Source organism: Phacochoerus africanus, chromosome 6, assembly GCF_016906955.1.
Source record: "Phacochoerus africanus isolate WHEZ1 chromosome 6, ROS_Pafr_v1, whole genome shotgun sequence".
NCBI lineage: Eukaryota > Metazoa > Chordata > Mammalia > Artiodactyla > Suidae > Phacochoerus > Phacochoerus africanus.
In genome coordinates this window covers 95,598,682-95,611,967 of record NC_062549.1, presented here as the reverse complement: position 1 = coordinate 95,611,967, position 13,286 = coordinate 95,598,682, and the positions used below count along the sequence as shown (strand labels likewise).

At 51.6% G+C, this 13,286-nt stretch overlaps 1 protein-coding gene across 2 annotated transcripts in view; it reads left to right on the top strand.

Annotated features, from left to right (window-relative positions):
* IL6R (interleukin 6 receptor) overlaps window positions 1–13,286 on the top strand; it is a 56,880-nt gene that overhangs the window by 14,680 nt on the left and 28,914 nt on the right. Inside the window, exons 2-5 of one of the 2 annotated variants that reach the window (XM_047784466.1) lie at window positions 7,297–7,545; window positions 9,186–9,309; window positions 12,663–12,844; window positions 13,119–13,285. In XM_047784466.1, the coding sequence (XP_047640422.1) occupies window positions 7,297–7,545; window positions 9,186–9,309; window positions 12,663–12,844; window positions 13,119–13,285 (722 nt within the window). Of the gene's footprint in view, window positions 1–7,293; window positions 7,546–9,185; window positions 9,310–12,662; window positions 12,845–13,118; window position 13,286 lie in introns of both variants that reach the window. The other variant, XM_047784465.1, reaches the window with a different exon arrangement.

Genomic DNA, 13,286 nt, shown 5'->3' with positions numbered 1-13,286 from the left:
CGTGTTTTTCTCTGGTTATTGACATTTGCAAGTTTACTTGAAGAAGGAGAAAAGTAGAAAAAACAACAAAGCTGTCTGGGTTTCTGGCACCCAACCTTAGGTCCGGAGTGGAGAAGGACCCCACTTCCCAGGGCTGTACTGCAGAGTTCCCAGGCCTGAGAGGTGTTGGCCCTGGTGAGGGGCCTGGTGGTGCAAGGAGTGGGAGAGAACCAGGCTGGGAGGTGCGGGCTTGGTTGCCAGGGGTGACTGAGACCTAAATTCTCTGCCCCTTGAGGAATGGGAGGCGAGGGGGCTTGTGGGAATTTCCCTACCATGGAGCTCTCTAGGGATGAGATGCATTTGTCTGAGGGCACTGGGATGCCCTGGTCGACATCTTTCTCTAAAAGTCATCGGCTATGAGAATAATAAATCCGTAGATTGTGTTTTCACTCTGGGCTATTGTCTGAGATAAACAGACATGCTTCCTGCTCTCTGAGAGCTAATGATTCGGTGATAAGGTGCTGTGGCAGAAATGGGACAGCAGGGAGCTAGTCTGAACCCTCGTCTCACAGAGGGGGCGAGTGGGGCTCTGCCAGGGGCTGCAACATGCAAGTCACTGGCAAGACCGGGAGTAGAACTCCCGTCTTCTGATAACACAGGACTCTTTCCTCTCTGCCAGGCTGCCAGTCACTCTTTGAGATGTGCTTTATATTAAAGGACAAATCAAGACAAGTGTGTACCTTGGTGTCAGCCCAACTCTACCCAGGGAGTAGTCAGTGACTAGACCAGACCAGACCAGATGCCAAGTGCATTGACAGTTAAGGAGGCAATTTGGGAAGGCTTGTTTTCAGGAGAGGATGCTTTTCTGCTCTCGGTCGCAGGTGGGGTGCTTTTGTCCTCTGTTCCATTCCTTTTCTTTGTAGGAACTTGGGATGAAGGGTGCTGCCACCCTGCATCTGACATTGGCCTTGGTAAGAGCAAAGATGGCTCAATGGTCCTTGGCTGCCCCCTTCTCTCTCCTGCCTCTGGGATGCTTCAAGGTGCACTGGGAGGCCAGGAAGGGGCCATGGGGGTGGAGGGTGGGGGGCGATTGGATGATTAACAGAAGGGGGAAGCACTGTTGGCTCCTGTCCAGCAGGTGGGCATTGGAGGTGGGTGGGCACTGAGCTTGCCTTCAGAGTCAAGTCTGATCCCCTTGAAGGACACCAGAGATACCTGCTCTCCCTGGGCTCTCACTTCTCGAAGCCTTTCCATGCTGTTCCTTCTTTATAGAATGCCATTCCCTATAACTCCACTTCTTTTCTTTTCTTTTTTTTTCAAATGGCCACACCCGTGGCATGTGGCAATTCCCGGGCCAGGGATTGAATCCGAGCCGCAGCTGCGACCTATGACGCAGCAATGCCAGATCCTTTAACCCACTGCGTTCGGCCGGCCAGGAATGGAACCCTGGCAGCTCCGCAGTTACCTGAGCCGCTGCAGTCGGATTCTTAACCCGCTGCACCACAGCTGGTTGCAAGTCCTGTAGCTCCACTTATTAAACTCCACTCCTGTGTCAAAGCCTAACTCAACTCTTCCTTCCCTTGGATCCCTCCTCACTATGTTGGGGACATTTATCTTAGGGTGGCCTGTATTACAGGCAGCTTTAAGTTCTCCGGGGTGGGGGCTTGTGGAGAGGCATGTCTGTGCATAGTAAGTGTTCAATAACTGCCCGTTCTTTCTCCTGGATTAGGATTTCTGGCCCTGCACTTGATCGTGCACAAAAAATTCTTGAATTCTTAAGGAGGGGACAGGCAGAGTCTTGCCATCCTGGCCCCACATGGCTGAGCAATTGCTCAAGGGCAGATGCAAAATTGCGTGCTGTGCTGGTTGTCAGCGTGTGCTGGGCAAAACCCTTGCTCCCCGCCCTGTCCCCTCACTGCCCAGAGAAGGAGTGTGGGGATTGCTGGGGCCCATCTCTGCAGAGCAGGAAAGACTGTCTCAGGAGCTCCCTCCTCACCTGTTCCCCACTGTGCTTCTCCCCTTCGGCTCTTCCTGATCAGGGAGGGCCCTGGCAGACTCCGGGGAGCAGCCAAACAGGGCAGGTGGGGAGGGATGCTGTCCTTGTGTCCACCCGGGTATGAGGCCAGCACAGTGGAGGGGCTGTGTGGCAGCCAAAGCGACAGAGCACAGAGCTGCAGGGGTGGGGTGTGAACGCTCTCTGGCCTGGGAGGTGCTTTCCGAAGCTGCTTGTCCTGAAAAATCCACTCTCACCCCATCCCTCTTCCCAGCCCCCTCCACTCTGCTCCACGTCCTCTTTCTCCCGGGGCGTAACCACCTGGACAGACCCAGGCGCTGTGACTTGTTTGTTTTAAGTAGATGTATACGTTATTGTAAGAATAATGACAACAATTTATAGAAAATTGGAAGAAAAAAAAAACCTGCCGAAAGATGAAAGGAAGAGAAAGACATCACCTCTAGCCCCATCATTTGGAGAGGTGGGTAGAGGTACCAGCAGGGCATTCTGTGAATATCCCTTCTTCCTCTTCAAAGAAATGGTCCTCGGGCTCCCGTGCAGCCATGTGGGTGTCACAGGCGCTGACTCAGAGATGCGGGTCAGGAGGCTGAGGGGTGGGGAGGGGGAGGGGCAGCACTGCCCACTTGGACTTGAGCAAGTGTATTTTTTTGGTGGTCTTTCCGCTTGGAGTATTTGTGATCCTCCTGCCCAGGATGCTTTTAAAGGCATCGTTAACACAGCGTTGTTCAGAGGCTCTAGAAGAAATGTATTTTGCAGAAGGGCAGGGACAGGCACTCCTTGCCAATGGGTGGTTTATAATTAATCACTCCCCATTAAAAAAAAATAGTGACTCAGTTTTAAAGATTCAGAAAACCATTACTCAAGTTCTTTGGCAGAGGAAGCGCCCATTATGTTGCTCCCGAAGCTCTGCTTTAGCAGGAGGGGAAAAAAAAGTCTTTTTATTGGCGATTTCTCTGAGCTGCCCAAATCCTCTGGCCATTGTTAGTGAATTCAGGAATAGAACAGCCCCTGCTATTGTTCAAGCTGGTCACTAAACATGGCAAGGGCTTCCATCTGAACTGGGGGTAAGGGAAGTGACCAGAGAAATGTATTTCCTGGAACTGGCAAAGGCAGAAGCAGAAAGGACAGTCCCCTCTGGCTCCAGGCTCATAGTTGCTTTGCTCAGCATCTCCTGGTTGTGACAAGCTGGCTCCTCTGGTCTCTAGTGTAGGGCCTGCCCACCGCACAACACAAGGGACACCGCACAACGCAAGATCACCTTGTCCCGTGTGACAGGGGCTCCTGGGAGTCTTCTCTGTGGAGGTCCTGACCCCGTGGGCACTGCTTAGGTGCCTTATATTAAACATTTCTTAAGCACCGACTGAATTCTCTGCTGAATGCTAACAGGAAGTCACAATCTCGTAGGGTTAGGGATAGGAAACCTGTATATAGTTAAGGATGCTGCCATGTGAAATGTACCAGCGCAAGGATGAGCCTGCCATGGTTCTTGACCCCTACTTGGCTCCTCGGGTTAAGGACCTGACTCGCATCCATGAGGATGGGGGTTCCATCCCTGGCCTTGCTCAGTGGTTTAAAGGATGTGGCGTTGCTGTGAGTTGTGGTGTAGGTCATAGACTTGACTCAGATATGGTGTTGCTGTGGCTGTGATGTAGGCTGGTAGCTGCAGCTTCCATTCGACCCCTAGCCGAGGAACTTGCATATGCCGCAGGTGTGGCCATATAAAGAAAAAAAAATTTAAGAAAAATTTAGGGATCCATGAGTAGCGAATCTATTTTTAGAAGTGAGGGAGTGATGGAGTTCCCGTTGTGGCTCAACAGGTGAAGGATTCAACATTGTCTCTGTAAGGATGTGGGCTTGATCCTGGGCCTCACTCGGTGTGTCAAGGATCCAGTGTTGCTGCAAGCCGCAGCTTAGGCTGCAGATGCGGCTGGATCCAGTATTGTCGTGGTCATGGCATAGGCCCCAGCTGTAGCTCTATCTAATTTGACCCCTAGCCCAGGGAATGTCCATATGCCCCAGTTGTGGCTGTAAAAAGAAAAAGCGAGTGAGGGAGGGATAAACCCAAAATGTAACACCTTTAGAAGCAGGGAGGCTGGGGGCTACAGAAGTACAGGAGAAGCTTCAGAGACAATGACTCCCCCCAAAAATAGAGTTGCCATATGAGGCAGCAATCCACTTCTGGGGATATATCCAGACAGAACTATAATTTGAAAAGATATATGCACCCCTATGTTCACAGCAGCACTATTCACAATAGCCAAGGCATGGAAACAACCTAAATGTCCATCGACAGATGAATGGATAAAGATACGGTATTATATACACAATGGAATACTACTCAGCCATAAAATGGAATGAAATAATGCCATTTGCAGCAACATGGATGGACCTAGAGATTATCATACTGAGTAAATTAAGTCAGAAGGAGAAAGATAAATAATTCCATGTGATATCACTTATATGCGGAATCTAAAATATGACACAAATGGACATATCTACAGAGCAGAAACAGACTCACAGACATAGAGAAAGGACTTGTGGTTGCCAAGAAGGAGGGGGTGGGGGAGGGAAGGGTTGGGAATTTGGGGATTAGCAGATGCAGACTGGTATATATGGAATGGATAAACAACAAGGTCTTACTATATAGCACAGGGAACTAAATTCAGTATCCTGTGATAAACTATAATGGAAAAGAATATATGTGTGTATAACTGAATCATTTGCTATACAGCAGAAATTAATACACATTGTCAATCAACTATAGCTCAATAAAAATAAAAAAAAAACAACAAAAACATTCCTCCCAAGAAAGAAAGCTTTGCAGTCAGGGGGACACTGGTGCTGGGCCTCCAGGCCCAGGAGCACAGGCAGGAGGTGAGGTCAGGTGCCCAGGCTATTGCTGGGCCTCTCAGAAATCTTTGATCAGACTTATGGCTGCTGTTGGCTAGTAAATGGCTACACATTTGGTTAGAACGGCCAAGTGTGCTTAGCATGAAAACTTGCTGTTTTCTCTGGCTTCATTTCCCTCAGCTAGTTAGACTAATTTAATGAAGTAATTTTTAAATTTCTTTGGCTGCCCTGAGGCATATGGCGTTCCCAGCCCAGGGATCAGATCCAAGCCATAGATGCAACCCAGGCCACAGCTGCGGCAGTGTCATATCCCTTTTTTTTTTTTTTTGTCTTTTGTCTTTTTTGTTGTTGTTGTTGCTATTTCTTGGGCTGCTCCCGCGGCATATGGAGGTTCCCAGGCTAGGGGTCTAATCGGAGCTGTAGCCACCGGCCTACACCAGAGCCACAGCAACGCGGGATCCGAGCCGCCTCTGCAACCTACACCACAGCTCACGGCAATGCTGGATAGTTAACCCACTGAGCAAGGGCAGGGACCAAACCCGCAACCTCATGGTTCCTAGTCGGATTCGTTAACCACTGCGCCACAACGGGAACTCCAAGTGTCATATCCTTAACCCACTGTGCTGGCCGGGGATCGAATCTGCATCCCAGCACTCCCAAGAGGCTAGTCCTGTTGTGCCGCAGTGGGAACTCCAGTTAGACAAATATTTATATATAGTCTTTTCAGGGCAGCACCCGTGGCATATGTAGGTTCCCAGGCTAGGGATCAAATCAGAGCTGTAGCTGCTGGCCTACACCACAGCCACAGCATTGCCAGATCCCAATCCCCTGATCAAGGCCAAGGATTGAACCCGCATCCTCATGGATACTCGTTGGGTTCATTATAACTGAATCACGATGGGAATTCCTAGTTAGACTAATCTAAATCTTAGATTCTATGAATCTATCTAACCCATATTAAAAAAAAAAAGTTTACCTGTTTATTTATTAATTGGCCATGCCCTAGGCATGTGGAAGTTCCTGGGCCATGGATCAAACCTACACTGCAGCAGTGACCCAAGCCCCTGCAATGACAAGACTGGATCCTTTACATGCAACAGGAACTCTATGTTCCTTTAAACTTTTTTTTTCTTTTTTCTTTTTTCTTTTTTTTTTTTTGCTTTTTAGGGCTGTACCCGTGGCATATGGAGGTTCCCAGGGTAGGGGTCAAATTGGAGCTACAGCTGTTGGCCTACACCACAGCTCCAGCAACAAGGGATCTGAGCTGCAACTGTGACCTACACCACAGCTCATGGCAATGCCAGAGCAGGGCCAGCAAGTCCCTTAACCCACTGAGCAAGGCCAGGGATCGAACCCGCAACCTCATGGTTTCTAGTCAGATTCCTTTCCGCTGCACCACGACGGGAGTGCCTCCTTTAATCTTTAATATCCTTTCCTTGAGTGGCACACTCATAATTTTTTTCAGGGGGTGAGGAGTACCTTTGCTCTTTTTTACTTTCCAGTTGGGTCCCTGGAATAAAATGGGCATTACCCAAGGTGGTTTAATAGATAGGTGTAGGGTTCTGGAGGGAGCACTGAACAGAGCTGGAAGACCTGGTTTGCATGTCAGCTGTGTAGCTAAGTGATGGGTGATCTTGGACAAGTCTCCTTATTCCTCTGTGCCTCAGTTACTATCTGTAAAATGGGCCACCTACCATAGAGACCCTGGGATTCTGAGACTGCCTGCGTTCTCATGCCTCTTGTGAGTCCCACTGGGCCTAGGTGCATTCATTCATTTACACATGTACCCACCCAGTGCTCAGTGGGCCCTGGCCGTGTGCCAGGCAATTATCTAGGCACTGAAATATAATGGAACAAAACAGAGAACCTATTCTTGTAGCATTTGGAGTCCTGAAGAGAAGAGGCATATGGAATTGGTAATTATAAGGTGACACAGTGGAGCAGGTAGCAGTGAATAAGGGCCTAATGCAGCAGAGGCTAGGGAAGGCCTCCAGGGAAAGGACATTTAAGCTGAGACCTGGCAATAGGAGGAGGTGGGGTGGGGGTGGAGTCGGGGGAGAGTGTGCGAGGGAGTCTTTGGGGGAGGGGCCCTGTCCCTTCTAAGGCAGAGAAGGAAAGATGAGGCCTCGGAGCTCAGCAAGAGGCAGGCCTGGACCAGGCCTCTAAACTTGGACTTCATGCTATGCGCAGTGGCAGGCGCTTGAAGGGGTTTCTGATCAAAGGAGTCAGGGGGCCAGATGGTGGCTTGAGAAAGCTCCCTCTGTAGCTGGATGGAGAGGGCCAAGGCTGGGACGGAGGCCATTGCCATAATCGAGGCAGAGGTGACGGGGTCTGGGCCTGTGGATGGACTTGAGAGATGTCCCACCCTGGAGCCTCTTGTGGCTCCCAAATCAGAAACGGAGTCCCTTGCTCAGGCGGCTGTAGGCTTACCGAGTTCTTCTCTCCCCCAGCAGAGGTGGCGCAAGACGTGCTAACCAGCCTGCCGGGGGCCAGCGTTACCCTGACCTGCCCTGGCGGGGAGCCGGGGGACAACGCCACCATTCACTGGGTGCTCAGGAATCAGGTCACAGGCTCCCCCGACGGCCGACTGGCTGGCGTGGGAAGGAGGCTGCTTCTGAAGTCCGTGCAGCTCAGTGACTCTGGAAACTATTCATGCTACCAGGACGGGGTCCCAGCTGGAAGTGTGCGCTTGCTGGTGGATGGTGAGTTGTGTCCTCAGAACTCCCAAGACAGCTCCCAGCGCGGCCCCGCGCATTCCAGTGAGAGATTCCCTGCTTGACCCCTTAAATTCCTGTTATTGCCTTGGCCTAAGCATTTCGGGGAAAGGCCCAGTGATCTCAGCCATGGAGACTGGTGAAGCGGCCAGCTGGGTGGGGGCATCTGGCTGGTGGAGATGCCGTCCAGCTGGTCTTGTTGTGTAGTTAGGGCTTAGAGGTCGGGGGCAAGGCGGCCTGGGTTTGAATCTTCCTCCTTCATAACTTAGCTGCCCCTCAGTTCTGTGTTGTAAAATCAGGTTAATTTTATTAACGTCAGGATTGTTGGAAAGATTAAATGAGTGTGTGTGCGCGCGCACATACTTAGGGTGTTAAAAACTCTGCATTGCACAGAGTAAGCTCTCAAATAAACTATCTTTTTTTTTTTTTGGCCATGCCCTAGGCATTGGGAAGTTCCTGAGCCAGGGACTGAACACTTACCACAGCAGTGACAAACGCTGGGTCCTTAAACCCTAGGCTACCAGGGAACTCTCTCAAATGAGCTATTCTTTTTTTTTTTTTTTTTTGCTTTTTGCTTTTTAGGGCCACATCCTCAGTATATGGAGGTTCCCAGGCTAGGGGAGCTGCATCTGCAACCTACACCACAGTTCATGGTCCTTAACCCACTGAGCAAGGCCAGCGATTGAACCCGCAGCCTCATGGTTCCTAGTCGGATTCGTTAACCACTGAGCCATGACGGGAACTCCTGAACTATTCTTATTTTTAGAAATAGTAGGTTCTTAGCTCACTCCCATCCCATAAGACACCCGAGAGTCAGATGCCCTGTGTGCCAGGTACTTTCTTCCTTGGTGTCTTGTGTCATCCTTCCAATGTTCCAGTGAAAGAAACAGAATTATTATTATTATTATGTTTCTTTTTTGGCCACTCTGCAGCATATGGAGTTCCCAGGCCAGGGATCAGATCTGAGCCCCAGCTTCGACCTACACTGCATCTATGGCAGCGTTGAATCCTTTTAACCCACTGTGCTTAGCCGGGGATCGAACCTGCATCCTGGTACTGCAGAGCTGCCATCAATCCCGTTGTGCCAACGAGGGAACTCTGAAAGCCGTATTATTAGGATTATCATCGTTTAATTTTACAGTAGAAACTGAAGCGAGGTTGGGACTTTCCCAGGGCTGCACAACCAGGCCTGTGTGACACTAAAGCCCCCTTTTTTTTTTTTGGTCTTTCAAGGGCCGCACCTGTGGCATATGGAGGTTTCCAGGCTAGAGGTTGAATTGGAGCTGTAGCTGCCGACCTACACCACAGCCACAGCCATGCCAGATCCAAGCTGTGTCTGTGACCTACACCACAGCTCACGGAAACGCCGGATCCTCAACCCACTGATCGAGGCCAGGGAGCGAACCTGCAACCTCATGGATACTAGTTGGATTCGTTTCCACTGCGCCACAACAGAAATTCCCAAAGTCTCCCCTCCACCCATCCGAGTTTCTGGGCCACAGTTAGATCTGTGTGTGGCTGTCTGTGTGGCCTGGGGCCAGGGCTGGGGTGGGGTGGGGCCGGGCCAAGGGCTCCCTCAGAAGGGAGGTGAGCTGTGTTGCCCCTCAGCCTCTGTGCTCTCTTTGCAGCTCCCCCTGAGGAGCCACAGCTCTCCTGCTTCCGGAAGAGCCCCCTCAGCAATGTGGGCTGTGAGTGGAGACCTCGGAGCCCCCCGTCCCCCACCACCAAGGCCGTGTTACTGGTGAGGAAGTTGTAAGTATCTTGGGTGGGGCTGTGTGCCTGTCTCATCCATCCTTACTGAGGCCGGGGGAGTGTGGGGGGCTCTCAAAGGAGCCAGGTAGGAGGACTGGCTGGCCAGTGGGTCCAAAGTGTTATCATAGGAAAGTAACTTCTTTGGCCTGAGGAGAAGGGAATGGGGGAGGGAGATGAGACTGCCCCTCCTGTGCTACGTATTTGTCCCAAGAGCCACGGGGGGGGGGGGGGGGGGGGGGGCGCGGGGAGCAGGTGTTGTCCTTAACAGACGGAGAAACTGAGGTTCACGGAAATTGATTCTCTCGCTTAAGGTCATCTAGCTAGTAGGAGGCTCTGCCAGGAATCTAACCCCAGTCTATCTGATTTCATTCAAAATATAAGGGTTTTGGGTGTTGCTCTTAAGAAGATGCAAATGTCCTTGGGAGGGGAAGGGCAGCACGAGATTGGAGTCCTGACTGTGAGCTTATCAGGCTCTCTCCGTGATAAGGGCAGGGGAGAGGAAGTGGTGATAGAGTGGGGAGAGGGAGCTGGGGGCAGGGGGGCAGGAAGTCACGCCTGCTGGGGGGGTCCCTGTGACCCTGGGAGCTGGCACAAAGTGGGGGCTCCACGATGCAGAGATCACATCTCTGCAGTCTGGGGTCTTCATCTCCGAGTTACGGTCCCCATAGTCCAGAGTTTATCACTGAGTCTGAGCTGGCAGCATCCAGAAAGGCCAAGCCGTGACTTCATCCATTGCGTTCTGGTTTCCACATGTGTCTGTCTCGGGAGAGTCACTAGATGGTAAATACATGTGTTGATTGCCCACGATTGCCCATCTGCACACCAGCAGCCACCCTGAGGGCTGTTGGCTCACACTCCAAGAGAGGGAAGGTCAGAAACTTCCACAACTCAGAGTTCCCGGTGTGGCTCGGTGGTAACCAACCTGACTAGCAACTATGAGGACGAGGGTTGGATCCCTGGCCATAATCAGTGGGTTAAGGATCCAGTATTGCTGTGAGCTGCAGTGTAGGTGGCAGATGCAACTCAGATCCTGTGTTGCTGTGATTGTGGTGTAGGCTGGCAGCTGCAGCTCTGATGGGACCCCTAGCCTGGGAACTTCCATATGCAGAGACTGCACCCTAAAAAGACAAAAAAGAAAGAAGGAAAGGAAGGAAGGAAGGAAAGAAAGGAAGGAAGGAAGGAAGGAAGGAAGGAAGGAAGGAAGGAAGGAAGGAAGGAAGGAAGGAAGAAAAAAAGAAGGAAGGAAGGAAGGAAAGAGAGAGAGAGAAAGAAAGAAAGAAAGAAAGAGAAAGAAAAAGAAGGAAGGAAGGAAGGAAAGAAAGAGAGAGAGAGAGAGAGACAGAAAGAAGGAAAGAAAGAAAGAAAGAAAGAAAGAAAGAAAGAAAGAAAGAAAGAAAGAAAGAAAGAAAGAAAGAAAGAAAGGAAGGAAACTTCCATAACCTGAAGCCGAGTTAGGATATAAATTGTCTGGGACCTAGAAGTCATTCCTTCACAGTCAGGCTGTTCTGCTGGGGGGAAGGAGCCGATTCAATTGACACTAGCTCACAGCCTCCTCCTGCCAGCAACCTCAGGCGCTTCCATCCTCCTCCTCCTGGGCTGACTGCACTGAGCAGAGGAAGGGGTGTGGGGAGCCACAGCAAGAACCTGGGGTGTGCAGGGTGCTCAGACCTCACTCAGGCCTCTCCTTAGGACTCTGGGGTGAAAGAGGCCCCTGGAAAGAGGTTTTGTGTTCTGCTCTTTTTCTCCCGAGTGTGCACGTGGTCACTCCCTCCCCCCAGGGGGCCCGCCTGCTTGCTCACTCGCCGGCTTGCTCTTCGTACCTGTTTGGCAAGACTTGAGCATCAGCTGTGGGCTGTGTGCTGTACTAGGGCTGAGGAAGAGACAGGAGGCAAACAAGATAGGCCCCTGCCTTCAAGCCTAATGGGTGGGGGACACACCTGTAAGCAGATGAGCCCACCTTCTCAGTGTGAGGTAGGATGGATGTGTGTGTGTGGGGGGCAGGTTCTAACTCAGGGCAGGAAGGTTGGAGCAGCCGGCCCAGAAGGAAAGAGTTTGTCCTGAGCCCAGGGGTCCAACTCAAACTAGAACTTGGTGATCCGTCACTGCAGCAGCCGAGCAAGTGGCTGCCATGGCCTCGCATGCCCACACATGTCATATGTGGGTGAAGTCTTGGGCTTCTAGGCCAGGTGGGACAGGGTCTGACTCACCTCCGATATCTTCCTCACCCAGAATTCCTTTCCGAGCTCACCTGCCAGAAACACTTCCACCTCCTTGCAAACCCCTCCAGCAGCTGGTGCCTCTGGAATGACAGTCTACTGGCTATCCCAGTTCTTGGAGGGCAGGTCTTTTCAGTAGTGCCCTGAGGCCAGGGTGAGGCCTCTCCATTCCTCACTGCACCCCCGCCCCCCTACAGTGCCAGGAGCACAGGACCTGGCAGGGAGCCCCAGTGCACCACCTCTGTGATGCCTCAGTGATGGAGTGTGTGCGCCCTCTAGTTCAGCCCCTCTGACCCCCCAGGTGCTAAGCCAGATGTTTTACACTCATTTTTCAATTAATCCTAACAAACCCTTGTGAATTGAGTATTGTTAATATTCCTATTTTCTTCCTTCCTTCCTTCCCTCCCTCCTCCCTTCCTTTCTCATCTTTTTAGGGCTGCACCTGCAGCATATGGAGGTTCCCAGGCTAGGGGTCGAATTGGAGCTCCAGCTGCCAGCCTACGCCACAGCCACAGCAACATGGGATCTGAGCTGCATCTGAGACCCACACCACAGCTCACAGCACAGCGAGGCAGGAATTGAACCTACGTCCACATGGACACTAGCCAGGTTCATTACCACTGAGCCACAACAGGAACTCCTAATATTCCCATTTTCAAATGAGAAAACGGAGGCTTGGAGAAGTTGGTAATTTAGTCAGAACCCCAAATGTTGGGGTTCCCATCATGGCACAGAGGAAACGAATCTGACTAGGAACCAAGAGGTTGCAGGTTCGATCCCTGGCCTCGCTCAGTGGGTTAAGGATCCGGCATTGCCATGAGCTCTGGTGTAGATTACAGACTTGGCTCGTATCACCCATTGCTGTGGCTCTGGCATAGGCCGGCAGCTGTAGCTCTAATTCAACCCCTAGCCTGGGAACCTCCATATGCCGCAGGTGCGGCCCCCCCACCAAAAAAAAAAAGAAAAAAAAAGAAAAAAGAAATCCCCAGTGTTACAAAGTGTGGAGCAGGGATTCAAACCCAGGGTCAGCCTGAGGAGCTTGAGCTTCTAACCCTTGCCCCCTCCTCTCTCCCCTCCTGAATTGAGGCAGTGACCGAGAGCCTGATTGCGAGCCCCACCCTTGTTTTGTGTCCACAGTCAGAACAGTCCCGTGGAAGACTTCCAGGAGCCGTGCCAGTACTCCCTGGAGGCCCAGCGGTTTTTCTGCCAGTTGGCAGTCCCGGAGGGAGACAACTCTTTCCACATAGTGACCCTATGCGTCGCCAACAGTGCCGGGAGCCAGTCCAGCACACCCCAAACATTTGAGGGTTATGGAATCTGTACGTAAGCTCTTCAGGCCTCCCTCTCGACCCCTGCAGCCTTTTGCTTCTCTTGTGATTTCGTGCTCCGCTTGGACTTCTTGGAGGGGCAGGGGGCAGCTGGGTGAGGGGTTTGGTGAGCTGGTGCCTTTGGGGCTTTACTTGCAGGAGATCTGACTGTGGTGGGAAGCGGTCTGCGGCTGGAGGTGGGGTCCTGTCTGCTGGGAGCTTGTAGTCTTCATGGGTTTCTCTTGAACATGCTGCTACATAAGAGCCATGCTCGCTTTCCCCACAGTGCAGCCCGATCCACCTGTCAACATCACGGTCTCGGCCGTGGACAGAAACCCCCGCTGGCTCAGTGTCACCTGGCAAGACCCTCCCTCCTGGAACTCCTATTTCTACAGGCTGCAGTTTGAGCTCCGATACCGAGCTGAACGGTCAAAGACCTTCACAACATGGATGG